The 24822-nt window shown below is 36.3% G+C and overlaps 1 protein-coding gene across 4 annotated transcripts in view; it reads right to left on the bottom strand.

Annotated features, from left to right (window-relative positions):
• Positions 1–24822, bottom strand: part of SFSWAP (splicing factor SWAP) — a 38085-nt gene that overhangs the window by 7999 nt on the left and 5264 nt on the right. For all 4 annotated transcript variants that reach the window (XM_058851286.1, XM_058851287.1, XM_058851288.1 and 1 more), the window contains exons 5-14: positions 21788–22013; positions 21238–21353; positions 20269–20404; positions 18204–18444; positions 17768–17899; positions 17314–17407; positions 14914–15091; positions 12847–13080; positions 11119–11309; positions 3229–3494 (exon numbers count right to left, since the gene is read on the bottom strand). In XM_058851286.1, the coding sequence (XP_058707269.1) occupies positions 3229–3494; positions 11119–11309; positions 12847–13080; positions 14914–15091; positions 17314–17407; positions 17768–17899; positions 18204–18444; positions 20269–20404; positions 21238–21353; positions 21788–22013 (1814 nt within the window). The remainder of the gene's footprint in view (positions 1–3228; positions 3495–11118; positions 11310–12846; positions 13081–14913; positions 15092–17313; positions 17408–17767; positions 17900–18203; positions 18445–20268; positions 20405–21237; positions 21354–21787; positions 22014–24822) is intronic.

The following is a 24822-nucleotide window of genomic DNA, read 5'->3' on the forward strand; positions in this document are numbered from 1 at the left end:
AAACAGTATGAAGTAAAGCAGCAATACTGAAAAGAAGCTTAGACTTTCCATCTCTAGTTCAAAGTGAACATCCAAATTTCACCCAATCAAATCACTAAATAATCTGGGATATAACAAGTGCTTCTACTTCCCTTTGTCTCCTCTCACATTCACAAACCAGTAGATTTATCTGTGGGTAGGAAATAGAGATTGAGGTGAACATCACTGTTCTTTACAGTTCCACACATGAGCTGGAAGACCCCACTGCCCACCCCAGCTCTGACACCTGGCACCACTGCCAGAAACAGCTCAGACCCAATTCTTTAACGGTGCTTTGAAGTCCATGAGAAACAAAAGCAGTGACTCAGCATTTACACATTTACTAAGATACCAAAAACTTTGTTTTCCAAGAGGGATTTAATAAATGTGCCCCATCTTTGATATCAAGTACTTACTTGTAATAACTAATCATCCCTCTGGGACTGACAAGTCTCTTCTGCAGTACCTTAAAGAACTTTGGGACACTGTTTACTGTGTACATGGCTTGTTGAATCTGCCATGTAGGTCTAGAATTAAAACTGTATGATACCAGCAGCTTTATAGGACTAATTTTGTTCCAGAAAATAACATGCATTTATACAGAGAATTGCTGTTAGCACACCACATGCCGCAATTAAGCCAATATTATCTTCATATAGGTTCTTCATATAGCTATGATTTTTTAAACTTGTTTCTGTAAAATAAGTTTGCTTATTAACCAGAGAAATGAATATGCAAAACATGCTCTGAATCAACTTCATGTTATTGGAATAGAATTTTTCAACTTTATTACTGCTGGAGATGCATAAGAAAATTTAAAAAATATGCATTTTGGAAAAATGCACAATATGCATTTTGGGAAAAAAGACTAAGACTGCAAATGCTTCATTTATGGTTTGTCAAGTATCCTGAACATTCCTTGAATAAAGAGCAAAGAATGTTAGTGCAAATTTCAATGTTTACCTACACTTCCTATATTTTATTCCCCATTAACTTGTCACAGTAAGTTATATGGTAAAGTGATTCTTAATCTACATTTTGAATGGATTAAAATAAGGCAACAATACACCATGAGACTGAGGCACTGAAACAGTGCACAGATACTCAAATCACGGCTTTTCCAAAGTCATTTAGCATCGCTGTCCACCCAGTAACGACTGTCTCTAAGTGCCAGCCACTTAATACAAGATGAACACATTAATATCCAGAAACAGCTTACACTTTATTCCAGGAGGGTATGGCTCTTTACATAACTATTGGTTCAGCTGGAAGATATAATATCCACTGCTTTGGGAAGCTAGGGAAAAAAACTATTCTAGGTGAAGCTGATGAATACTCTTCTAGGGAAAACTGATGAGCAAAGAGATGTGAAACATGCCAAGCTTTGACTGAAGCAACACAGTGCACTGAAATGATTTTATCTGAAACAACACTAAAATAAAAATAAATAATAATAAAAAAAAGACAAAACCCAGTAATATCTTCTAGCTAGGCAACAACGTTTGCCTTTTTTTGGCAATTACTAAGACAAAGTACTGTTTCTCCCTAAACATTTGAGACTCGAAACACATCAGTATCTGACAGGATTATCAATCAGCCTCTTGCTCTTGATTATTCTACAATTTTTGTGTTCCAGGAGCAAGAGCTCTAACTTTGCAAAGACAGTATGTTAAGGCATAGCAAACAACTTCAATAAAACATACCTTCAATCATCACCATTTCTTGTACAAGGCCTTTCCTCTTCAGCTCTAACTTTTGTGAAGTTAAAACATGCAAAATGTTTTCAATGCAAAATCTGGTGCTGTTTTGCTGCATAATTTTAAAATTCAGCCAGCTAGCATCAAGTTTATTGGACTTCTGAGGTTTTAGAATTCAACAGCTCATCAAGGAAATATCTAACCAGATTTAATCAAGTGTTGTGGTGATTCATGATTTTCATACTGTTAGGTGCTTGTCATTTGATTTGTGCCAGGAGGCAAACTCAAGAGAGCAAACACAGATTAGCTCCTGTAGACTACCTATTCTTGATGACTTTTGGTCATGACACAGCATGTCACGACAACTTATTGTAAAAGGTCATCAAATAAGCAGCATGTCAGACTGATTGTTTCAGTCCAAGTTGTGCTCATTTAATTCCTAGCATCTCTGAATATCAGATATTTCTGCAGCCAAGTATTGTTCTTAAACTCAAAAATCAAGTATAAACCTGTAAGTTGTAATATGTTAACCCTCCTGTTAGTATAGTTAAGATACTTCATTAAACAAAAAAGCACAAGAAAACTAAGAGAAGTTTTGGCACACTGTCATCAGGGGCTAGAAGCTTTTTTCAGGCACGAGCCATAGGCAGAGACACAAAAAGGAAGCAGTGTATGGTTTCACATGCATCACGTACAGCTGTGGCAGTATTTATATGCACAATTTACTTGAACTACAAGCTATTTAAGCAGCTACACTGTTCTGTAGCCTGATCCATAGAATGTACCCTCAAAGCCCTTCCTACTGACCACGTTAACTCCACTGGGGTAGAGCGTTCAGCTATGACAAATTCTACAGACAGTAAACTTTGAAGGCACCTAGACCCAAATATCTTCGACAGAATTAACAGTATCAGTAAAACATGATATACATAATCTTACAGATGGATAATTAGCATACTGTGTTTAATCTCATTAACGATTAACTAGAGTTAACAGTACTGTGGTCTCTCTCTCTCTTTCAACTCTGTTTTCACTCTCCTTGGATTCCTGTCACATCTCTCCTGCAATTCATCCATCCATCATACTTTTTCACTTGTCACTCAAGTGCTTTTTTTCTTCTGAGCTTTGCCACTTAACCACCTAGTCCTCTATTTCTTATCTGAATATTGTTTAATTTGCTTCAGTAACAGCCACAGATTTATTAGCAAGTTCTCCTTCTGCTATCATCACATTTCTACATAGTATCACCGGGTATTTCAAAGAACATCAGGAAAAAGCATTTACTGGTAAAAGTTTTGTACTGTGTAATTAGAAATTAATGACTCATTCTTTCACTAAAATGATTTTCAAAAGACCTGCCACATTTGATCTGTACGTGCCACATACTGCCTTCAAGGTGACTGTAACCTTTGCAATCGGTATAAAAACACCTATGTAACAGAAGAAGTGCAAAGATGTTTTACATGTTAATCCACACAGAATACTAAAGCATATGTTTGGTTTCCAAACCCACCTTGAATGCCTGACAGTCCTATAGGCAGTAGGAAGTGAGTGTTTTGCTTTTGAATGTGATCTAGACCTAGACTTAGATGATGAATGATATTTGAATGGTGATCGAGATCTTGACCGAGATCTTTTCTTGTGTTTTTTCCTTTTCTTTTCCTTTTCTTCATCCCTAGGAGGGTCTCTGCTTCTGCTTGAAGGCCTTTCTGCTTGTTTAACTTCTAAGGTGGGTAAAGTTCTGACTGCAGTCACAGGACATGGAATACTACTGACACTCTGAAATCAAAGATAAACAAAGAACAGTTTTCAGTTTCCAAAATTAGTCAGTTAGTCAGTGCTGCATTGGGATTATGTAAAGTGTGCAGAAGTAAGGCTGACATCTTCAAACACACACATCCAGCAAAATTTAATGGAGACCTGTGCAGTTCCCAAAAGATACACATGCAATGTTGGTATATGCATGCTAAGACTGTCAGCTTAACCAGGACATAGTTCTGAAGTTTTCATCTCTAGTTTTTAGAAGAAATGTGTTCTAAAAAAATGAGTACTATCAGGTATCTTTTAGTCTATTTACACGTCTTACTTAAAATGGGATAAACCTGGAAATACAATCAGGAACTACTGACATTCAAAGCTAAGTTTTGGTGTCACTTTCCTCCATGAACTCTGCTGTCTGGATGACAAATTCAAGAAAAACAGCAAAATGAACCAGTGCTGATAGAAATTATGAACTTGGCAAAGTACATGTTTTAAATGTAAAGGATAGGGATGATTACAAAATTTATTAATCTCAAAGACAGAACAGGTCCATGCACAGTTATTGTTCAGTGAGTAATTCCAGCTGAAGAAGATTAAGCAAAATCATACAACATTTTCAAATTATCAGCTTGAACCCCAGAGAATTCTGCTCAATGTCTTGTTTAGAACAATTCAAGTCAGGCATTATAGATATGCTCCTCAGTTCAAAGCCTGTCATTCCCCCAGCTGCCACTTCAAGGCAACTGGAGAAATCAGTTTCCCTGTCATAATTTCTGCTCCACCTCATCTGACACTTTCACTGTTCGATACCAGGATACTTACCATGACTGGAATAAAAATTAATACATTAAACCTGAAATAACCAAATTAGGAACAGGTAGTGTTTTCCTTTTTTTTCACCCTTCTCCTACCATGAATACATAAAGACAGTAACTCATCATGTTTGAATAATCAAAAAGGCAGCTCTGCTTCAATTTAGAGACACGACACCTTTTCATGCTTTAACTGATAAATGCTATCACCACATTTATAATATCAGCTACAAAGCAGTACTGAAGTACCTTGCTTCAAAGATTATAAACATTTTACAGCATGATCATTTGAGTGACTGATTTACCATAGGCCAATCTATGATTTCACAAACTCCATGTGTAGCTGCAGACACCTCAGACACCTGATCTCCAGTTTCCTAAGAGGCCACCAGAGTTGACTTTAGTTCCTTTGACAACATTATTCATCTCCTTCTACCTGAGCTTTTGCTTTGAACACTACTGAATATGGAGTAGTCCAGTCTGCCTTGAAGTAGACACCTCTAATAGCTTGAAACAAAAAAGCTGTAGGCAAAGTAGTGTTAAGAGGAAAACGAGAGAGGAGAAAAATCCAATGGTTTTCACTGCTCAGATTCATTTGGCCACATAGAACACAAGCTCTCCTATCACTGCCAAGGAGGAAGTTCATAAATGAATGACATTTACTTTTAGCTCACATGTAGAGATTCTCTCAGCCACCTGAACAAAGAACCACACAATGCTAAGCCCGACTATGTTTCTACCAAAAGCATGCACTGCTGCCACTGGGCTCTCCTTGACTTTCAGGAAGCTGACACTGAGGAGTGACAGCGCTGTCCAGTTCTCTGGGAAGCACAGATGCAGACTGGCTGCCTGGTGGATTGGAACACCACTGCTTCAGGCTAGTGATGAATCATATCTAGAAAGCCACACAGAAGTTACTTTAGCTACCCCTGGATGAAATAAGCAGTAAAATACAACAGGAAACACACAGGGAGAACCCGTCCACCACTGTGCTCAGATGCTTGGGTGTCCTTATGACAATCACCTGAAACAAATGGGCCACTTCCCTCACGGGCAACTCCAGTTGCCTTTAAAAAAACAGCACTAGCAAAATTACTTGATTCACCACCAGAGCAGAACACAGAGCTCAGTGAAAGCATTCAACAAATTGCTAGGCCACAAATAAAATTTCTAGGGGTATAAATATTTGGAAAAAAATTAACTGTCTTGGAAAATAAGGTAACGGACGCTGAAATTGGAGGCACGAATGTGGAAAATAATAATTAAAAACAATTAAAAAATAAAAATAGATCACAGTAAGCACAGAACTGGGAGATTACAAACCACTCTGCTTCAACTAATCAGGCTCTGCCAATAGGCAGGCCAGCAGAACAATTTCAGAAAGCATGGAAACAAACTTGTTACGTGATGAATTTTATCATGCATCTCAACGGATGAGAGATTTACATTGTCTGAGAACTCTTCTAAGAAGTTAAACCACAAACACTCAGACAGGATTCACTGAATCTCACTTCTCTGTCTGTTTTGGGTAACAGCACATTTTTTTTGGCCTTTACTAAATGCTACACTCTTAGACAAATTCTCTGGCACAGTTGTTCCTCAGCATTTTATTTGCATGACTTGCAAATCTGATGAAAGTAATGCCAAAACATGATTCAACAACTCTTGTTTAGCAGGAATGGATTAAGAAAAAGCTCTGTAAATAGGGAGAATTTATAGCCATATGAGAATAGAAATGAGTACTTCGGTTCATTTGCATATTTGCAGTACTCATAAGCCCAGAATACACATTAGTTATTCTGGGGTTACACTACTTAATCAATACACAAAGTCAAAACTAGAAATGAACCAGAATGTGCTTATTGCAACATAAGAAAACACTAGCACTGTGTCTGGCTCAAACAAAATTAACTGGCAAAGGGACATTATCCATAATATTACAAACAGCTTATCTTTCTTTTACAGCAATTGGAATCCTATGTTAGATTAAAACTGCAGAGTGAAGAACATCAGAACTGTAAAGAGTTAATCAACAATTCTTTTACTTCACTAAAATCCAAAAATACTCCAGATTCTTTTCTACCACTGTATCTTTTTTATTCCAGGTTCCCCGAAGCTTATGATGAAGTATTCCCTTACTGAGAATTAACAAACTATCAGCAATGGATGTGTATTATTTGTGTATTCATCGCTCTCTGTAACAAAGCAAGCAGTTACTTCTGTTTAGAAGTTTGTCAGTCCTAACATTCATAAACTGTCCAAAAATATTAATTTGAAGAGATAAAAGGATCTCCTACAGAATTTGTTCTATAAGAACTCAAAGACTCAACAGTTTCATCAGGGTTATTCTGCTGCACTAAAAAATAGCTATCAACAGTACAATGACCATGGTAAGGTCTTCAAAAACATAGAAAATTTTGACAGGGCCAACTGCCAAGAAATTAGTGGCTGTGAATCTGTTTGCTGCGTGGATCAATATGCTTTTTTATTTTGAGCACTGTGAAGACTAAAAATCAACACATAAACATTCTTATCTCCTCACCTATCTTAATTAAAATGGCAGTTCCTGATATTTACCTTTTTCCCCCCTGTTAAATAATGACTAAAATATTTATGCTATAAGGAATTACATCTGTCATGTAGTTTTTGATAATAGAGTTATTGCAATAAATAAAAAAGTTCCAAATGCTAGCAAATTATCCACCCCCTAAATGCCACATTAGTATGCAACACTTATGTTTTTACTTTATCTTGTTTTTTCCAAAAGGACAGATAAATTTACAAGCAAACCCAACCCGCCTCCCATGCTAACCAGGAGATGTAGATACCTGAAAAAAAGTAAAGAAAGAAGTGAATAGCTCTGAAATATTCTAAAGATTTTTTTTTTCTTTTAGCACTTATTGGATGATTTTTATTAGACAATTCCATTTTGCTCAAAAATTAACAAAGAAAATACATAAACATAAAATGATGTTATACATTATTATTATTATTCCAAAGAGGCATGCAGGAATATCCACAGTCTATTGCTAAAAAAGTAGGTTAAACTACAGCAGTGTAAAAGACATACATTATCTACAGGTGTTGATAACCCTGTCAGGCTTGACAAAACCAGAAGAGCATCTCACTTTTAAAGCATGGCACACTTCTATTTCACTCATAAATAAGACTACTTTCCACAAGAAAAAGAAATTATTGTTACATACAGGACAAAAGTAAGGACAAGCCATCTAAAGAAACAAATGATAAAACGGCTTCAAAACCTGGGAAGACAGAACCAAAAAGAAGGAAAGTTTTGCTTTGTGCCACAGAATCTTTATATTCAGAGGCATAACAGAAGATTACATTTGGGACAAGCCATTGAAACAGCATCACTTTCAAATCATGTGCTTGTCTGGTTTTGCAACATAACGACTGGATCTCTCCTCTGTTTAAATCACATACTAAGGTTTATAAAGGTAACAGTTTGGGTATAACCAACTGGCTTTTATATGTCTATCAAAGCACTATCACCATTTAAACATTTCTGACAGAATAAAACATGACATTTGCAGAATAACCCACGCTAAGTCCCACTATCAAGGATCTACAATCTTATTTCTTAAAATTTGAAATAATTTAAATAATTTTGGAATGAGACTTGTATTTCTGATCATGAAACACCTTACTTTATTTGTTCTAAGGTAAAAAAAAGGCAGCTCAGTGAAGCACTCCATATAACCTGGCATATTCCAGCTCAGCATGGAAGAACTGCAGTTGTTAAAACTACATGCTGTTTGCTGTTCCAGGACAAGCAACTTACGTTCATTGCAGAATTAGGCAACTTGTCAGTGACACTGACAGACATGCCAAAGTCTATACAAAGTCTATGTGTACCAAGAGTCTATACGAATTATACATGTAAATACAAGAAGGGAAACATCATCCAATTACTGTTTGTCCATGCCCTGAACAAGGGCACAGACTTCACTGGCCACAGCATCACTGGAAGCTCATTGTTTTGGAAGTTTTGGAAACTGAGACGAGACCCAGGCTTTCAAAGTACCGGTTTGAGGAAATCCTATGCGTAACTGCACTGTTCTAATGCATGCAAGAATGCCACGGAGCCATTTGTGAAACACTGTGCTGCTCCACCGCTCAAGCTTTTTCTGCTTTTTGTTTCTCTTGCTTGATTGCACTTTAAAGAAAAACAGGAAGCCATAAATTCAACTATGGAATTATAGCTATGGAAAACACAAATATGACTATTTTTAAGATTCAGCTGTAGCCAAAACAGCATATAAGTGCTCTGCTCTGTAGTATTGACTGTCCTTTACCTGCAGTTAGCAGAATCGATTTCATTCAAAGATGCAATGTACACTCAGTACCAGTGATCCTTTCAAGAAATACAAGGTATCAGGAAAATCTGACAGAGGTCACAAAAGCTTTGTGCATTTCATGTATTTCTGCACACTGTGATAAACAGGTATCCATCACACAAACGTACGCTGTATGTGCACATAAATAGCATTACTGTTTTTTATACACTTATTAGGCTGGGGCAATGTAATGGAGATTATGCATCTCCCATAGGTATTCTCAACTGCTCTTCATGCTTTATTATACAACTCAGTCATTACTCCATTTTTGAGACAAATTTTAACCTACAAATATCATGCCACTACATTAACTCTGACCACTGTATACCATGCCTTTGTTTCCTGGAACCCTCATTGGATGCTCCTACCTCCAAAACATGAAATACATAGTGACATTTCTGGTGGACACAAAAATTTAATTTTTTTCTTTGTTTTCCGATTAATTAGTTTTCTGATTTAATTACCCCAATTAGTACCATTGACCAAACTACAAAACTGATTTTACATATCCTTTCTCTCTCAACTTTTTAACATACTTTTTTTATTAAAGCCACTGGTTATCTCCTGTTATGCTTGCAATCAGTGTTTTTAAATGCATCTTTAGTCTGAAATATGACTGAAAGTGTGAAACATGACTAAAAAAGCTTTAAAAACCAAACCAGTGCTACATATTTATTTACAAGCTGATTTAAACATCATAATGCAGCATACTGGGTTCTCAGGGTATGTAGAACAGAGGTTAACAGATCTGCAGTATAATTTCACTCATCTTTCTCCAATACAATTTCTTGACTCAAATGGGCTGTTACAAATAGGCAAAGTAGGCAAGAGGAGTAAAAGGCAGATTATTTGGAATGAATGGAAATGGTTGCTTTTTCAAATATGGCAAATGGAGCAATAGCTTGAAAAATATTCATGTTTCAAAATAAGCTTTTATCAGCAAAAGTCTATATGCACATATCTATATAAGTGTGTCACTAAGCAAACCACCCTTAGCAGGAATATTACTTCCAAAGACATTATGGCATTTTTGATTGTTCATTAAAACAGTGCAAGCACTCCCAATGCAATAACCAATTTTATTTTTAAAAAGCAAGATCACATCAGAAAACATTTAAATATATATTTGAAATTCTAAATAAACCCTTTAACAATGAAAGCACCTCCAAACCATTTCTATTGGTAAGAAACAGTGAAACCGGTTACTTTAAAATTCTCAAATACACTGGAATTCTTTGTGTAAGAAAAAATAGATGCCTTCTCTGAAACTGTACTTTTGTGGAAGAAAAAAAAAAGTTTCTAGAAAATCAGTTTACTGAGAAGTGGGATAGGGTGTGGTTTTTTTGTTGAGAAGTTCACTAGCAAGTTTGGCTTAGAACTTTAGTAAGTTCAGATGCGAGCAACAACATTCATCTGCTCTTCTGAAAAAGAGTCAGCTGTCACTGGTAATTTCAGGCATTCTCTTAAAGAAAATTATCAAAGGAACTTTAGCTTAGAAATATCTGTGTCCTTGACAAATTCCCTTGAGAAAACGAGCAAAACTCCAAATGTGGGGAGTTTTGCAGTTTTATTGTCTCTTTGCAGTCACTCTTCAAATTACAGCTGAAAAGAGAAGTACTTAACATTTGGGTCAGGGAAAATTTATTAGCAGTAGCAACAAAAAACCTAAACAGGATCTCTTTTGGGATTTAATCACACTTAATTCACATATCTGCTACTCTCTGCTGATATGGATCACCTAAACTGCAGGTATGTCTCTTTCAACTGTTCTCTTGGAAGTGTTTTGAGGGGTAATCCATGATTTGGAAAAAAATCAGAGCTGGGCAATGTACTTGCTAGGTACTGGAATTCTCTGTGAGGGAAACGAAACAATTGAAAGCCATGTAGTTCTTTCTTGCAGCCAGTCTGTCACAATCAATATCTTAAAATTTTCCATCAGTATTTAGAGATTACACTTCGCTTGACTAGTGCAACCAAAAGTTATTTTACTGGCTTTTCTGAAAGCCATGTAATTCCAAACCCAGGAAACCAAGATTCTACATTCCAACAATATTTATATTTGTAATGTACTGCAAAGCCATCAATGTACACATCAAATAAGAAAGTATCACAACTTAAGAAAGCCGTCCCAATATTCTTGCACGGTGAGCATTCCAACACTTGGATCGCTGGAACAGAGTTAAAACACGGAAGCTCCTTTTCCTTTCTCTACCTGTCTAACTGACCTAGGAATTGTGCAGCCTACTTCTCTACCAGTTCTTTAATGACAGATGATAGACATATGTAACATAATGAAAACTATTAACAGTGTTTAAAATTCAATTTTCTCCCCGTTTAGAGAAGCTTCTATCTCTTTGGTCAAGTTTATCACTTGACAGTTTCAGTTTCACAGTTTGGTCACTGACAGATTCACATTCTAGAGGTAAGTTTTCTGCCAGCTTTATGGGAAAGAGAAATTTATTTCTTGCTTACCTCACTACTGAAGGAATTCTCTTCAATTTTCTCAGTTTCTGCCTCTGCCAGAGGGTTTTTCAGGGTCTGCAAGAACAAGGCAGCTTTCCTTTTGCGTTCTGCTTGTAGCTGCTTCTCCTTTGATTCTTTGGAGGCCTGTGCAAGCTTCTCCCTTGCTGCAGCTGCTAATCTATCCTCTAGTTTCTGCTTTGCTAAGAAAGACAATTAAGCATTAGGTTTAGGGTTAGCCATGCTTGGGAACTCAGGCTTCCTTAAAACAAACACCCCTCCCCATCACAAAGAAGCAAACAGCCCCTCCAGTCATTCTCAAGCCTTTCCAATATAGCCATTCAATGAAATGGTAAGGACATCTACTTGAAATTAAGGAATTCCAAGCATCATAATTCAGAGATACATCATTTGCTTAATGTAAAGCAAATGTAAAGCAGTACAGGTAAAGTAAAAACTTCTAAATTAAAATTATAACAAAGTCCAATCCTGATTATACATGATACTTGTCCTTTTCTATTTATAAAAGCTACCTAAAGAAAGCAGCTCTGTAAATTCAAAAGCTTTTTCTTTTAAGTCTGCAGACTCTCCAGTTTGCTCTTTCCACTGATCTGATCTTCATAGTTTCCAGCCCTATTTAAATATATGTTTATAGAAAGAGCAGCTCCAACAATTTTCAGAAACTTTCATCATCACAACCAGCAGAATTTTGCTGTGTGAGATTATGCATGTGATTACATGAAGAGAATAGGCCTATTGATTTAACTATGCACCTAACAGCTACTTTGTGTAATGTTTTTCATCTCGCACTTTCATTTTTGCGTTCTGTATATGTACAAAACAACTGGATTTTTTGGTTCAATTCCACAGGTTTTTCAACACACAACTTTTTCTAAGTATTTTTTACACTTCATTTTTATTATCAAACAAAAGACTTCATATTTGCTTTAGATACGTAACACCATAGCATACTTTGTGCTACTGCAATTTACAAAGCAACTGCTACTTAGAAGCAAAAAACCACCATTTTGAAAATGAAAAACTAAATTCCTGTGGCATACTCATAGTTGTGAGAAATACTGAGTTTTTAAGCTGGTAAATACTGACAGAACATCCACTTTAACAGGCACACTCTGCTGTGAAACAGCCTTGGGGAGGAATGGGTGAAAACGGATTCTTTTAAAACATCATTTCTTTCAAATTCACAAAGCATGCCCTTCTGCCCTTCTGCACATTTAACACAGGAACAGGAAAAACCCATACAAAGATGTAATAGCATTGCATTTTAAGAGCAACAAAACATCAACAAGGCGATATGAGTCTTTATGTGAGTCCTATGTAATGAAAAATAGCTTGAAGCAATTCACTGTTCGCTGAAGAAAATTACAAACAGGTATGTATTTGCTGGGCTTTGTTAATGCCATCTGGAAACTACAAATTCAGTGTTTTACTAGAAGGTTGTAACGGAAAACCAAAATAAAATTCTGGAAGATCAGGCATTAGAACAAATAGATTAGAACTCAACTGCCTGACTGTGTAGTAAGTTTGAGTTTGTCTGAGCAACCAATGAAGATTTCAGTCTTAAAAATAAAGAGGAAACCGTGGGAAAAGAATTCTGATTCTTGTTAACAATACACAGAAATTTTCAGCACATACACAGAATATTCAGCACCCCTAAAATGTCACACGTGGTAGTTCCGTGGTTTGCATGAAGGACTCAATCCTTCATTTTGTTTTTACCTTGTTTAGCTTCCAACTCCTCCTGTGTAAGCTGAGGCTTTTTCTCTTCAGGAGCAGAACAAGGAGTGGTAATTGCTGGAGTATGGTTTGACGAACTGTTAGCACTCTCTTGGCCTTCCCTTCCCTCCTCTTCCTCCTCATCACTGTCATCATCTAATTTAACACGGTTTTTCTCCAAAGGAAGAAGGTCATTTTCTTTTGCCTTGATTGCAAAGCTTATTGGAGCAAAGGATGCTGTGAATGAATGGGTAAGATTTCACACATCATTAGACTACAGTAGAAGGCAGGTTCAATTTCCTGACTACCCATTACACCTGCAGACTACACCACAAAAAAAAGGAACTTGCACCCTCCTATTATGCTATTTATTTTGCTGAAAAGGACAACATAATCCTTTTTTTTCTTCTTCTGTGTTTTTAAACAAACATTGGAAACTTCATTTGCTGTGTAAAGATCTCAAAAAAAATACAGCATTAATCTCCAACCCATTTATCCAAAATGATACTTCTAAGAAAAAAGAATGGAAGAATGGAATTTCCCACTACCTAGTACCATATGGTCTGCTGCAATACTTACCTTCCTCAGGAAGCCTTTCACAATCTCATACATCCTATGAGATTGCAATTAGGGAAATTTAAATACAGTAATTAAATTACATACCAGCTTTATAAAGATAAGCTTTGATTCTGGTAATCCTGGGGTAAGGAAATATGCTCAGAAACAAAGAACTCCATAATTCCAAGGGAAGAGGTAAGAGTGATTTTCCCACTTTTTCATGGGATAGAACAAATCCTAAAATAGGATTTTATTTCCTCAGAGGCAGAAGGAAAATCTAGTATGGATGTTATGTCTGTCCTGGAGGCAAGTACTGTATTTAGGTTATAATAAAGTGGGATTTGTATCCTATTAAAGGAAATGAAAATAAGTTTATAGGAATCAGATTGCCATGAAATGACTCATTGGTTATATTCCATTATGTAAATTTGAGCAGATTACTACTATTAAAGTACAGGCTCCAGTCTGCCACTTACTAATAGCAAAACAACAGAAACAATATATATTTCTTATATATTATAATTATATAATAATATATATTGCATCTCTTAATGGGGCATCTTTGAAGGCAGGGAAGATTTTTCCTTCCCCAGGGAAGCTACTCAGGCTGCACAGAGAAGAAACTGCAGAGTCTCGACAGACAGTCACAGCAAAGAGCCCGGTGTTTGCTGGTTGTGGAAGAAATGGGATCGCAGTGGGAAGCAGGAAGAGAAAATTCAAAGGAACCACAGGACGTAGATAAACTTATCAGTAATTAAGTAAGCCACTAAATTGGCAGGAAGGAAGTTTCCATCCATGGAATCCCAATTAAAGAGTGTTTTTTTCTGTTTGGTTTGTTTTTTTCAGTGGCTTTCAGTTCTAGTTAAAAGATGCACAATTTTAGTTTTTAACATATCTTACAATTTTTAAAGTATCTTTTCCTGGGAGGCCAATAAATCAGCTCCCAAATACAAACAATCATTTCTCCAACTCAGAACACTTAATTGTGTTAACTGTTTTGAGTGGCTTCCAGAGATATCTTCCCATTCTGTCCCTCTACTGCTATGACTGCAAGAGGAAAAACATTTCATTTAGACGTGAGAAGGGTCTCCTCCAGCATGACTAACGTCCAACACGGCCAGAATGAGCAACAAGCCTAGAGTGTTTCCTCCACATGTATCCTTTCAAATAAGGCCACTGCTCTCCTTCAAAACAAATGATTTCTCTCTTGCACAAAGCCTGTAACTGTCAAGTTGAAAATGACAAAAATAAGATTTTACTGGTATCACTGAAGAAAGCCTTCAACTTTGCACAAAACTGAAGGAAAAAAATTTACTGTGTCAGACCATAAATACCTGAGTCTGTTAAGAAAGAGAGCAATCAAATTACTTACTGCAGACATTTTTTGATGCCTTGAGTGAAAATATATTTTTCCCATGATGAAATTCTTCTCCCTACTTTCCCCTGCCTTCTTTTTTTCTTTATGTATATGATATCAAATATTTTTATGCCAAATAAATCATGTTACCATACCTTTCACCAGTTTACCATCACTGACAGCTTTAGCAGGAGGAACATCCTTTTTAGTCCCTGGAACTCCCTTAGTGCTCGGCTCAGATGCATCTTCAGGTGAATGTTCATCTGCAAATTGAGTCTCACTCGGTGCATCACTGGCAGTGTCTGCTGGAACATCTTCAGAGGAAGATACTCCCTTTTCAAAAGAAATGAGCAGAATTACTAACAGGACACTTATTAAATCATTCATACAATGTCTGTGGAGCTGCAATTTTGTCAGCCATTTGAAAAATTGTATTATCAGCTAATCACACAACAGCCAATTTTATATTGCTCAGCACTCGTAACCATAATTCTACCTCATATAAACCTATAGCCTGTAAAACCTACAGATCTACAGTAAGAATATGTTGTTATTTTACAGCAAAGAAAATGTTCTTCAGCTGATGCACTTTTGCCAAGAACTGCTTTAAAATTATACTTTTAAAATTAGACCCTAAAAGCAAGTAATTCTTTTGTATATTGGTTTAGGTCTTGATTTCCAGGGTCCCAAAGCAAATCCATAAAGTCAATTCCCAGAGAGGGTAAAAGCTTATGACACTTTTTCCTCATGTACAACTGCATGTAAATTCTTTGCAGAATCAGATTTCACAGGAATCAACACATGTTAATGTTTGACTTTTTCCAGCATTCTGCTGAAGAACACTGGGCCTAGCAATGTTTTTTGATACAACAGATGTGCTGAGATTTTCAAGGCAGTAAAGAATTACTGATTCAGCCATTACATGACTGAATCACTCAGCATGATCTCTGAACTGGCAACAAAAAAAAAATTCAAGAAGGATATTACAGAACATATTTACACGGTGAGTTGTGTGATAACATGAAGTAATTTAACACAGTCAACTAAAAGTTTGGTTGTGCTGGCAGTTGTTAAGCATACATGATGTTGAAATTGAGGCATTGAGCAGATCTTCCCTGCAGCCATTCCCTGACCAACAGAACTGATTTCTGAAAGTCCTCCAAGGGGAAAAGCACAATGAAATCAAGCACTTCATCCCATATTTACTGAAGTCAGTAGTACAGTTTCTTATTAATTTTAATGGCCAAGAGGAAAAGCATCAGTTGAATTAGTTGCCTATACTTACATTACTAGAGCATAAAGATAATATCAAAGTCATTATTTTAAAAAAATGAAGATAATGGCACTATCTACAAAGCCATGCAGTACAAAAATATGCATTGCTATGCTTGACCTCAAGGGACTTAAACCGGTTTCGGTTCCTTTTTGGCTGTACTCATCTGAACACTTAAAATGAATCCTTTATTATTATGCTTCAGTTAGTGTACAATTTCCCCCCAACTACATGTTAACAAGTCCTTATTAATTATGTAAGTATTATGAATTCAATCCACTGGTTTGCAAATGAGACATTCTAGAACAACAGTCAGCATTGTGGCAAAGGACAATTTTGGTTGTAATTTATCAGCTGAGTAAGATCATATTTACCACAGCTTATCTTTAAAAATAGTGTCTTCAGAACATTTTTTCACTATTAAAACAAAAGATCAGACACAATTGTTCCAAACAGCAACCATTATTGAATTTCTTCATTTTCCACAAAGCAATTCCGAGGAGTTTACCCACAGGCCTACCTTCTTCAGTTTAAGGCTCCCCAATCTAAGCCTTGAGATGACAAATGACATAGGGCCTAAAAAAAAAATAGCTCTTTCCCATGAAAAGTTAACATCAGATAATGTAGTTCTGATATTATTTGCAATTTTCTTTTCAGTAAGAGAACAATCTAATTAGCTAACACGAGAATAGTTAAAAACATGAATGCCAAGTCTGGCTACCACCTTCTAATAACACGGACTAGGAGAAGCAAAGCAAGTAGGAAACTGCTGTGAGATTCTGAAGCTCCAGTATTGTTGCAGTCACGGCTGGACTCTAAACCTCCCTCAAAAAAAGCATGTCAGAAAGCTCCTCCAGCCTCTGTGCTACTGTTGTACGAAGAATGATGAGGCATATGGGAAGGTATGGGTATTAAAAGCCATGGCTAACCTTTCTGACAGCAGAACACTCATCACAGTCCTACAAAGCTCTAAACCTACACAAAGCATATATTCCCTTGTATAGAAGGTCAGAAGATTTTCAGGTAGTCATTTTACGTTACAGCTACAGTGGAGTGGCTTATAGTAAAAAGCGAGAATTAAATACCACACCATCTCACAGATCCTTACTTTAATGCTGTACAGAACTAAAACACAACAAAAAAAGCATTCACATCCATTGCTGATCAATTTCTCCCTAATTCAGTGTTCCGCTTTTAAAATGTCTCACAGTAACACAACTGGTAAGTCCTTTTCTCACATTTACTTCATTTTTAATAGAAGCGTACAAGAACATACACGTACCTGGCAGTTGTCACCGCTCTCTTTTTGAAGGAAGAACTGTTTTTTAAATTCATAATAAGCATTATACTGGTGCCATGGTTGCAGGAATTCAAACCTGTTAAAAGAAAACAGGATATGTGAAGATGAACATAGCTAACACTAACAATCCCTTATCATCTAGTCTTCTCTAGAAAATGAAATGTTATTTGATGTTTGGAAGCACTCTTACTTAAGCCTAAACTTAAGAGGATACACATTCAGAGCATGCTCACTAGAGACAGTTTTGACAGATTGGTTGTTTTGACAATTGGAGCCATAATGCTTTCACATTGCTGTTAAGTAGGTCCCTAAATTTCAATCAAAAAAAAATGAACAGTACTTCTCTTGTCAAAACCTACATGTCATGTAATTTCATATCTTAAAAAATTAGAACCTTAACTTTTGAAATAACAGTTTAAATAACATTTTCTCTTACCTGAGATCATTCTTGGCACGAACACTAGTTTCAAATTTTACCCCATTCCTAGCAACATACTCAGCTAGCTTGTCAATGACAGGTTGGATATCTGGAGGTGGAGGTATAATGGCAACCACTGGAGCAATTGTGCTGAAAACATCAAGAGTAAATGGTTTTTAAAAACAGAACATAAAGATCTTTCAGATTCTTGTTTTAACAAAAAAAAACCAAAAAACCAAACAACTAAAAACAAGCACCAAAACCAACCAAAAAAAATCCCAACAAAACAAAAACCACCGCCAAAACCAACCAACCAAATACAGAGAGGTTTGTTCTCTGTGTTCACCATGCAGTTAAAATAGCTTGATTCAATAACAGAACCCTTACTAAACTCTCGCTATTGAAGTGCAGGAACAAGACTCCCTCAAAAAACAAGCAAATCTGTCTGAGGTACCTTGTAGATGTTGTGGTAGGAGTCAACCCACTGGTGCTGTCGCTTGAGTCTGGAGGAGGCGGGGGTGTTGTACCAGGAGGGGGAGGAACTGTTGCTGTTACACCTGTAGTGCTGGAGACAGTCACCCCTGCGGGCAGGGCGTTGTAGTAGGCAGCAACATCGATTCCCGGAGGTGGAGGAGCCAGGCAATAGGTTCCATCAGGGAGCATGTAGTAGCTGTAATACATGGCTGCCACGGTTGCTACAAAAAGACACATTTAAAAATAAATATCTAATTAGAAGAAAACCACCCAATGAAATACATTATTATACCAATACAAACACATCAAGAATCCAGATTCGCACAACACACCAGGAAAGGGCATCTCATTTCTCGTGTAAGAAAAAAACAAATAAAAAAACCCCAAAGCATAAAAAGGAAAGGCTCATATGAACAGATTTAGAAAGAGTAAGAAATATGTAGATAAAGGAATAGAATGCGAATGTACTGAAGGTCATAGATGTGAATACAGAAGTGAATAGAGCAGGCATATTTAAAAAGGAGATAGTATGAAATCACACTTCCTGATCTAATTCACCTCTGGCAATTTAACTCCATTAAAACTATGTTTTCATTAAGAAAGAAATGTGCATATATTCAAAATCAGCATTAACAGATTAAACCACTAGAAGAATCACTATATACATATTTAACCCCTATATTACTATATATAGACACACATCTACTTACTCAAACCTCAAAAAGTAGACAGGTTTTGCAAATCAACAGCAACATAATAAACCATGCATTTGAACACGTTTTCCACACTAAAGGCTTCTCTGTCTCTAAATATTTCTTGAGACTGCAAAGGCTTTTTATGTATTTCTCTCTTTCTTTAAGGACAGTATTTTATAATGTTCTAATTAGCTTAATAAATTTACAAGAAGAATCCACCTTATAAATATGTTTTCTGCAGGAAGACTACATATGAACAGAAAATATTAATGTAAAATATTTCAAATTAATTACAGTAAGAGTCCCATTTCTGGAAGCAAGATTTGATCAATACATTAAATTACAATGAATTATCCTCTTAAAAGTTTCATAAACTTTCCCATGTGGCAGTGTTTACTTTCTTCAAAGAATAAGCTGTCTGTAACAAGAACAGAATAAAGTCCTGTTAAGTTTTAAAAGTGGGGACATGAGTTGCAAACTGACCCTGTTGTGGTACTAAATTATAATCTCCCAGTTTCTATCTATTCCGGTTCAAGCCTGACATGAAAGTAATCAAAAAACTGACTAGCTCTATTCAATGGAGATACTTATTTTGATTTTAGTCTTTCTTGAAATAACCAGTAATTTTCAATTTCTTCACAGAAATATTATTTTGATTTTATTAAGATTCCCTTATGGTACAGTTTTAAATACAAATTATTTCCATGCATATTTCTCCCCACATATTACAGTGACAACACCTGTAATCCTTTGGGGGTTCTGATCCTGTAATGCATAAAAATCGACTCAGATTATTACAGTTATAACTGATTTGCAGCAACATTACTGAAAAGTCAAGAACTCACTCAGCACCACCTTGAAGTAACACTACTCCTTACTTACAAATGTATAATAGACCGAAACCCTATGGCAGCAAAGGCTTCAGCACAAACTTTTTTGTATCTCAGTAGTGTTACATGGTCAGTCCCATAAATGAAAGGGCAGGTTGCATTTCTATATTTAAGGATTCGAGGACTTTCAGAATTCTGAAAGCTGAAAAGACTTAAGAAGCACATAAACTCATTTAAGCTTGACTTTAACTTTTTGAGTATCAGAATTTACAAAACCTGCAAAAACAAAATATAATAATAAGGGCATTGTGCCTCTGGCCTGCCCACCCCCTCCACAGCATTCCTGGTTTTCTTAAGCAACAATTCAACAGATACTCAGAAAGGACCTTCAAAGACTCATGAGATCGCAAAAGAATAAATACACGGGATGAAGCATGAAGCCAACATATTCTCTTCCCACCAGCATCCACACACAATTCATCAAAACACACCACCAGCTGCCTCCTCACAAAGCACTTACAGTCAGAGGAATATTCTGCCTGTGATGTCTGCACAGCTGCCCCGTCTGTTGACTGTGGCGTAGACGAATTATTATCTGATTGTGCTTTGCGCACCAGCGCTGCAAGGGGGTGATCAGGGTCTACTACCTTCAAAGGCTGAAAATATTTTGAAAATAGAAAAAAAGATTAAACTTGGAAGTACATATTTAAAGAACAGTAGCATCAACGTATCTGGGAAAGCAAATTTCTCTATCTTGATAGACACCAATAATTCTGTGCAAACACTGAAGTTACTGTTTTTGTAGCTCTCACATCATAACCAATGTATTTGAAAATTAGTGAAGAACTAGACACTTCATGTAAACAAAAATGAATGACATCAAAAAAAAGTGGTTATTACTGTTAGCCAATGACTGCCATGGCTGGGATAAGGCACAGAACCTGACTTGTCCAAACATCAGACAGCACCACTCTAAAAGCCTGAAATACAAACAACTGTCTGTCACTCCCATTATTCCATCACTGTCCAGTCTCAGAAAATAAAAACAGCTAACACATCCAGCAAAATTCACATTTAATGAGTAATATATTCTGGTGAAATATTATTTGCTGGAACTGTTATTTCATGTTAACATTTCATCTACTAAAATCTAAGAAGAAAAAAAATTCTCTCTCAGCTTGTTTTATATTATTTTTAATAACCATGTTATTCCATTAAATACCTTAATCTCTTTGCTTGAACACAGGTTCCGTAGGATAAATTCTTGAGTGGTGCCCTTAATACCAGAGGGCATCACAAACAGAAATTTAATTCCTTGGAAATGGAAAAATAGCAATTTGTGTACTAGAGAAAAGGTAAAACAAATGTTTACCAAAACAGACTTAAATTACAGTCTGAAAAGAACCCCACACCTGAGCACCTGCAATTTTTGTGTCCACGAATCAGATGTTTTACATGATAAAAAGGTAATTTTAATAGTGTCAAGTACCTTCATGAGCTCTTCAAGCCTACTGCATTTTTTAGATGCAAAAAGACTCGGATGAAGATAATTTCCGTCATCGTCATCATCATCATCATCATCTTCCTCAGATTTGACTCTTGAGTCTAAATAAAAGCAATGTCTGAATTTCACACAGGTTTGCTATGAATTTGCTTTAGGAAAGAATGGTGATACAGGACAAGCACGAATTCTTAGGAAAGCATCATTCATATAAATCAGCTTGGTCACAAAACCACAGATCCAAGATAATGCCCAGCATCAATAAAACTAAACCCTAAATGGACAGGCCAACCTTCTGTTGGACTTGAGGTATATAACTGCTTTTAAAACTTCCACATCATAGCAGCTCCTGAAGCTGAAAGTTTCCACAAAGAATTTTTTTTTTAAAAAAATCTCCAATTTAAGCAAAATTTTGAATCAGCACATCAATCTCAGCTGCAGTGGAATCCAAGAAAAATGTGGCTATTTTAATAAAAAGACCAGCATCTGTTCCACTGATTCCCATCCCGAAGCCACCATTTGCCAAGCAACAACTCACGTTTTTTCTCGTCAGCTTTACTTTCTGAAGGAGCTGCATAGCGTCCTTCTTTCATGGCCTTCTGGATGAACTTGTAGTAGGGATTGAGGTAGTGATCAAACCGCAGAAAGTCAAACTGGGAGTTGCGTGCTTGCTTGGCTTTCAGCATGATCTCAAACTGGGCTCCCTGCTTGCACACAAAGTTTGCAGTTCGCTCAATGATTGCATGCATTTTTGCCGTTGGTGGCTGTGGGAGTAAAATAACACATATTTGTATTTTCATAAGCAGCTTGTACAGTATGTTAGAACTCCAAAGGGAATCAGAAAGAACAGTAGTAGTAGTAGTAGTAGTAGTAGTAGCCTAGTAGGACAGGACTTCTAGGCTTTCTTCAGCAACTTAAGTTTCATAATCACTTAAAACTAATGAAAACACATTAGACCTAAAAAATAAAAAAATACCCAAAACAGTTACTTCCTCAGCTACTCATTCAGTTCCTTTGGCTAGACCCTCTTCTACCAGCACAGCTGTTTCTGCATTGAACACAAAACTGAAGAGGGCAACAGATCCTGGATGACCTTGGTGTTACAATATCTCAAGATGCTCTGAAGACTCAACATGCATGGTTTCCTTCCCAAAAACTGTCTTTAATTCTGTTATCTCTGAATGTGCAAATATTATTCCCTAACTATAAATTTCTTACATTTTATTTGCTCGGGAAGAACATGTTGCCTCTCAAGACCAACATACAAACTACAGTTCCCATGTCCATTCCCTTGAAGAGTCATCAAACACTTCAGCAATAAAGCAAAAAATAAAGTTCAGCAGCATTCATGAATTTTCACACCAGAAATTCCTAGCCAGAAATCCCTATGGAACAGTACGATCTCAAACCCAAGATGTGAAGAGAACAAGAGTACAGTTAAAGAATGAAAGAACTTCATTACTTTTAATTTAATACTCAGCTACTTTGTCTTGTGCTCAGTACACTGTAAAAACACAATCTGTGTGCCTGTAAAGACTCAAGTGTCCCATTAATGATTTGGTTTAGCTCTGCAGTTTTACTTCATAGATACACAGCTATGTTGCAAACCTCAAAAAATGTTTCTCAGAAGATTGGAAGCACTTGAGACAGTGGTGTTCCACACAGGGAAAAAATAGTCTGACTATTATCAAACAGCCCAATAAAAGCTGTTTTGCTTTAAAAGCTGTTTTCTGCTGACTGGATCCTTTACCAGGACATGTTCAATATGGAAAATAACTAGTTGTTTCAAGTTTTATTTGTCCTTCTAAAACCCCAGCAAAGATTATTTTGATGGGAGGCAATGAGGTTCTTAAACTAGTAACATTTTGTGCATTATCAGTTTCATATCACATATCAAGTTTTTCTATCTCTCCTCCTAAGTTATTAAGCAAAAATTTCTTCTAACAGCTCACTTCAAGAGCACCCACAGTCTTCTTAAAGTGCCCTGCTGAAAAACAATCATTTTTGCCCATAATCAGTTTTAAGCAGTGGAAGACCTTTGGCCTGTCTGCCAAAGTCCTTCTGTTCTAAGTTCCAGAGTAACATTACTGCTGCAACTGGAGCCATCATACACTGAACATTCCATATTTCTGGACGAGTTTTTTTTGCTGTCTGACTTGTCTTCACTGAATATTTCCACTTTGCATTGATCTCTACAATAGGAAGTATTTTATATCCATCTTTATTGAACTGCAGCTTGCAGACTGAGAGCAAAGTCTCCATGTTAGCATGCTGATTCTCAAATTTCTTAAATAGAAATAAATAAAGAATAAATATCTGCCATGGAAAAGCTGAATGACTTAAATAGAACAGCAACAACAAATCAAGGCTTACAAAAAAAAAATTTCTCAAATCCCAATCCAAGGTTAAGAATACATTGCTTTCAGAGCTGTTGTCTAGGCATTTTGATGTTTGTTGAGTTTATGGGTTTTTAATCAAAACCAAAGACACGTACATTTGCATTCTGTTCGTGTGAATATACTGCAGTTCAACAGCTGACTGAGAAATTACTTCAGTAAGCCCCACACTGCACTATACAATGTACATAGCAAATACATCCTAAATTTCAGAACAAAAGCCAAGCAGCTATCACAACCAACACTCTTTCACCAGCAGTTACACTTTGGAAACAGTATCAAAATGCAAAATAAGAAGCTTTTCTCAGAAAACTCAACGTTCTTTAAATAAAAGCTAATGAAGTTAAAACACTTACACAAATACTCTGTGCTTGCTATTACTTATCCTAACAGAGTGTTCTGAATCTTCACTGCTAAGGTTATCAAGTTGAGAATACCAAGTTGAGCCCACATATAAATTAACACTTTTGTGACCACAGTTATAGAGAAAAGATATTATCAGATTTTCCTGCATCTTTTATGAAACTTGAAATACACTGAAAACCCTTATAGTTAGACCTGTACTCAAGCAGGTGTCTGTTCAGCTCCCTTAAAGAAAAATACACAAGTCCAATTAAGTCTACAGAACACTCAGCAAATTCTAGCAACATCCCATGAAGAAAGGAGCTTCTATGTACTAATACTTTCCAGGTATTTCAGACTTAGCTAGAAAGAAATTACTGTTTTTCTCCTTGAATATGCTAGTTTTATATACAGCATTAACACTTGATCAGTTCCTCTCCCCTTCAGATTTGTGACTCAGAAAGATTCTAGAAAAGAATTCTTGAACAGAAGCAAATTTCTGGTTTAATGGTCCTTTCTGTTTGGAACATTGAACCTTACATCTCAGCAAGTATCCATTCCAAAAACAACTGCCTTTTCTTCGGATTAGCTAAAATAATATCATAAGTGATACCAAATGCACTTAGCATAAGCACAGCAATCCTTCCAGTGTGAAAAAGAAGATTCAAGGGTGTTCATAGAACTCAAGAGCTCAAGGCAGAACATTTGAAATTAAGTTACTATTTCTGAATAATTTGTACCACATTAGAATTTAGATATATAAAAATATATTTAGAATAAAATGTACCACACTAAAGTTAACGAAAAAAACCCAAGCCCAACCACCAAACAGAGC

This window comes from Poecile atricapillus, chromosome 16, assembly GCF_030490865.1.
Source record: "Poecile atricapillus isolate bPoeAtr1 chromosome 16, bPoeAtr1.hap1, whole genome shotgun sequence".
Lineage (NCBI taxonomy): Eukaryota > Metazoa > Chordata > Aves > Passeriformes > Paridae > Poecile > Poecile atricapillus.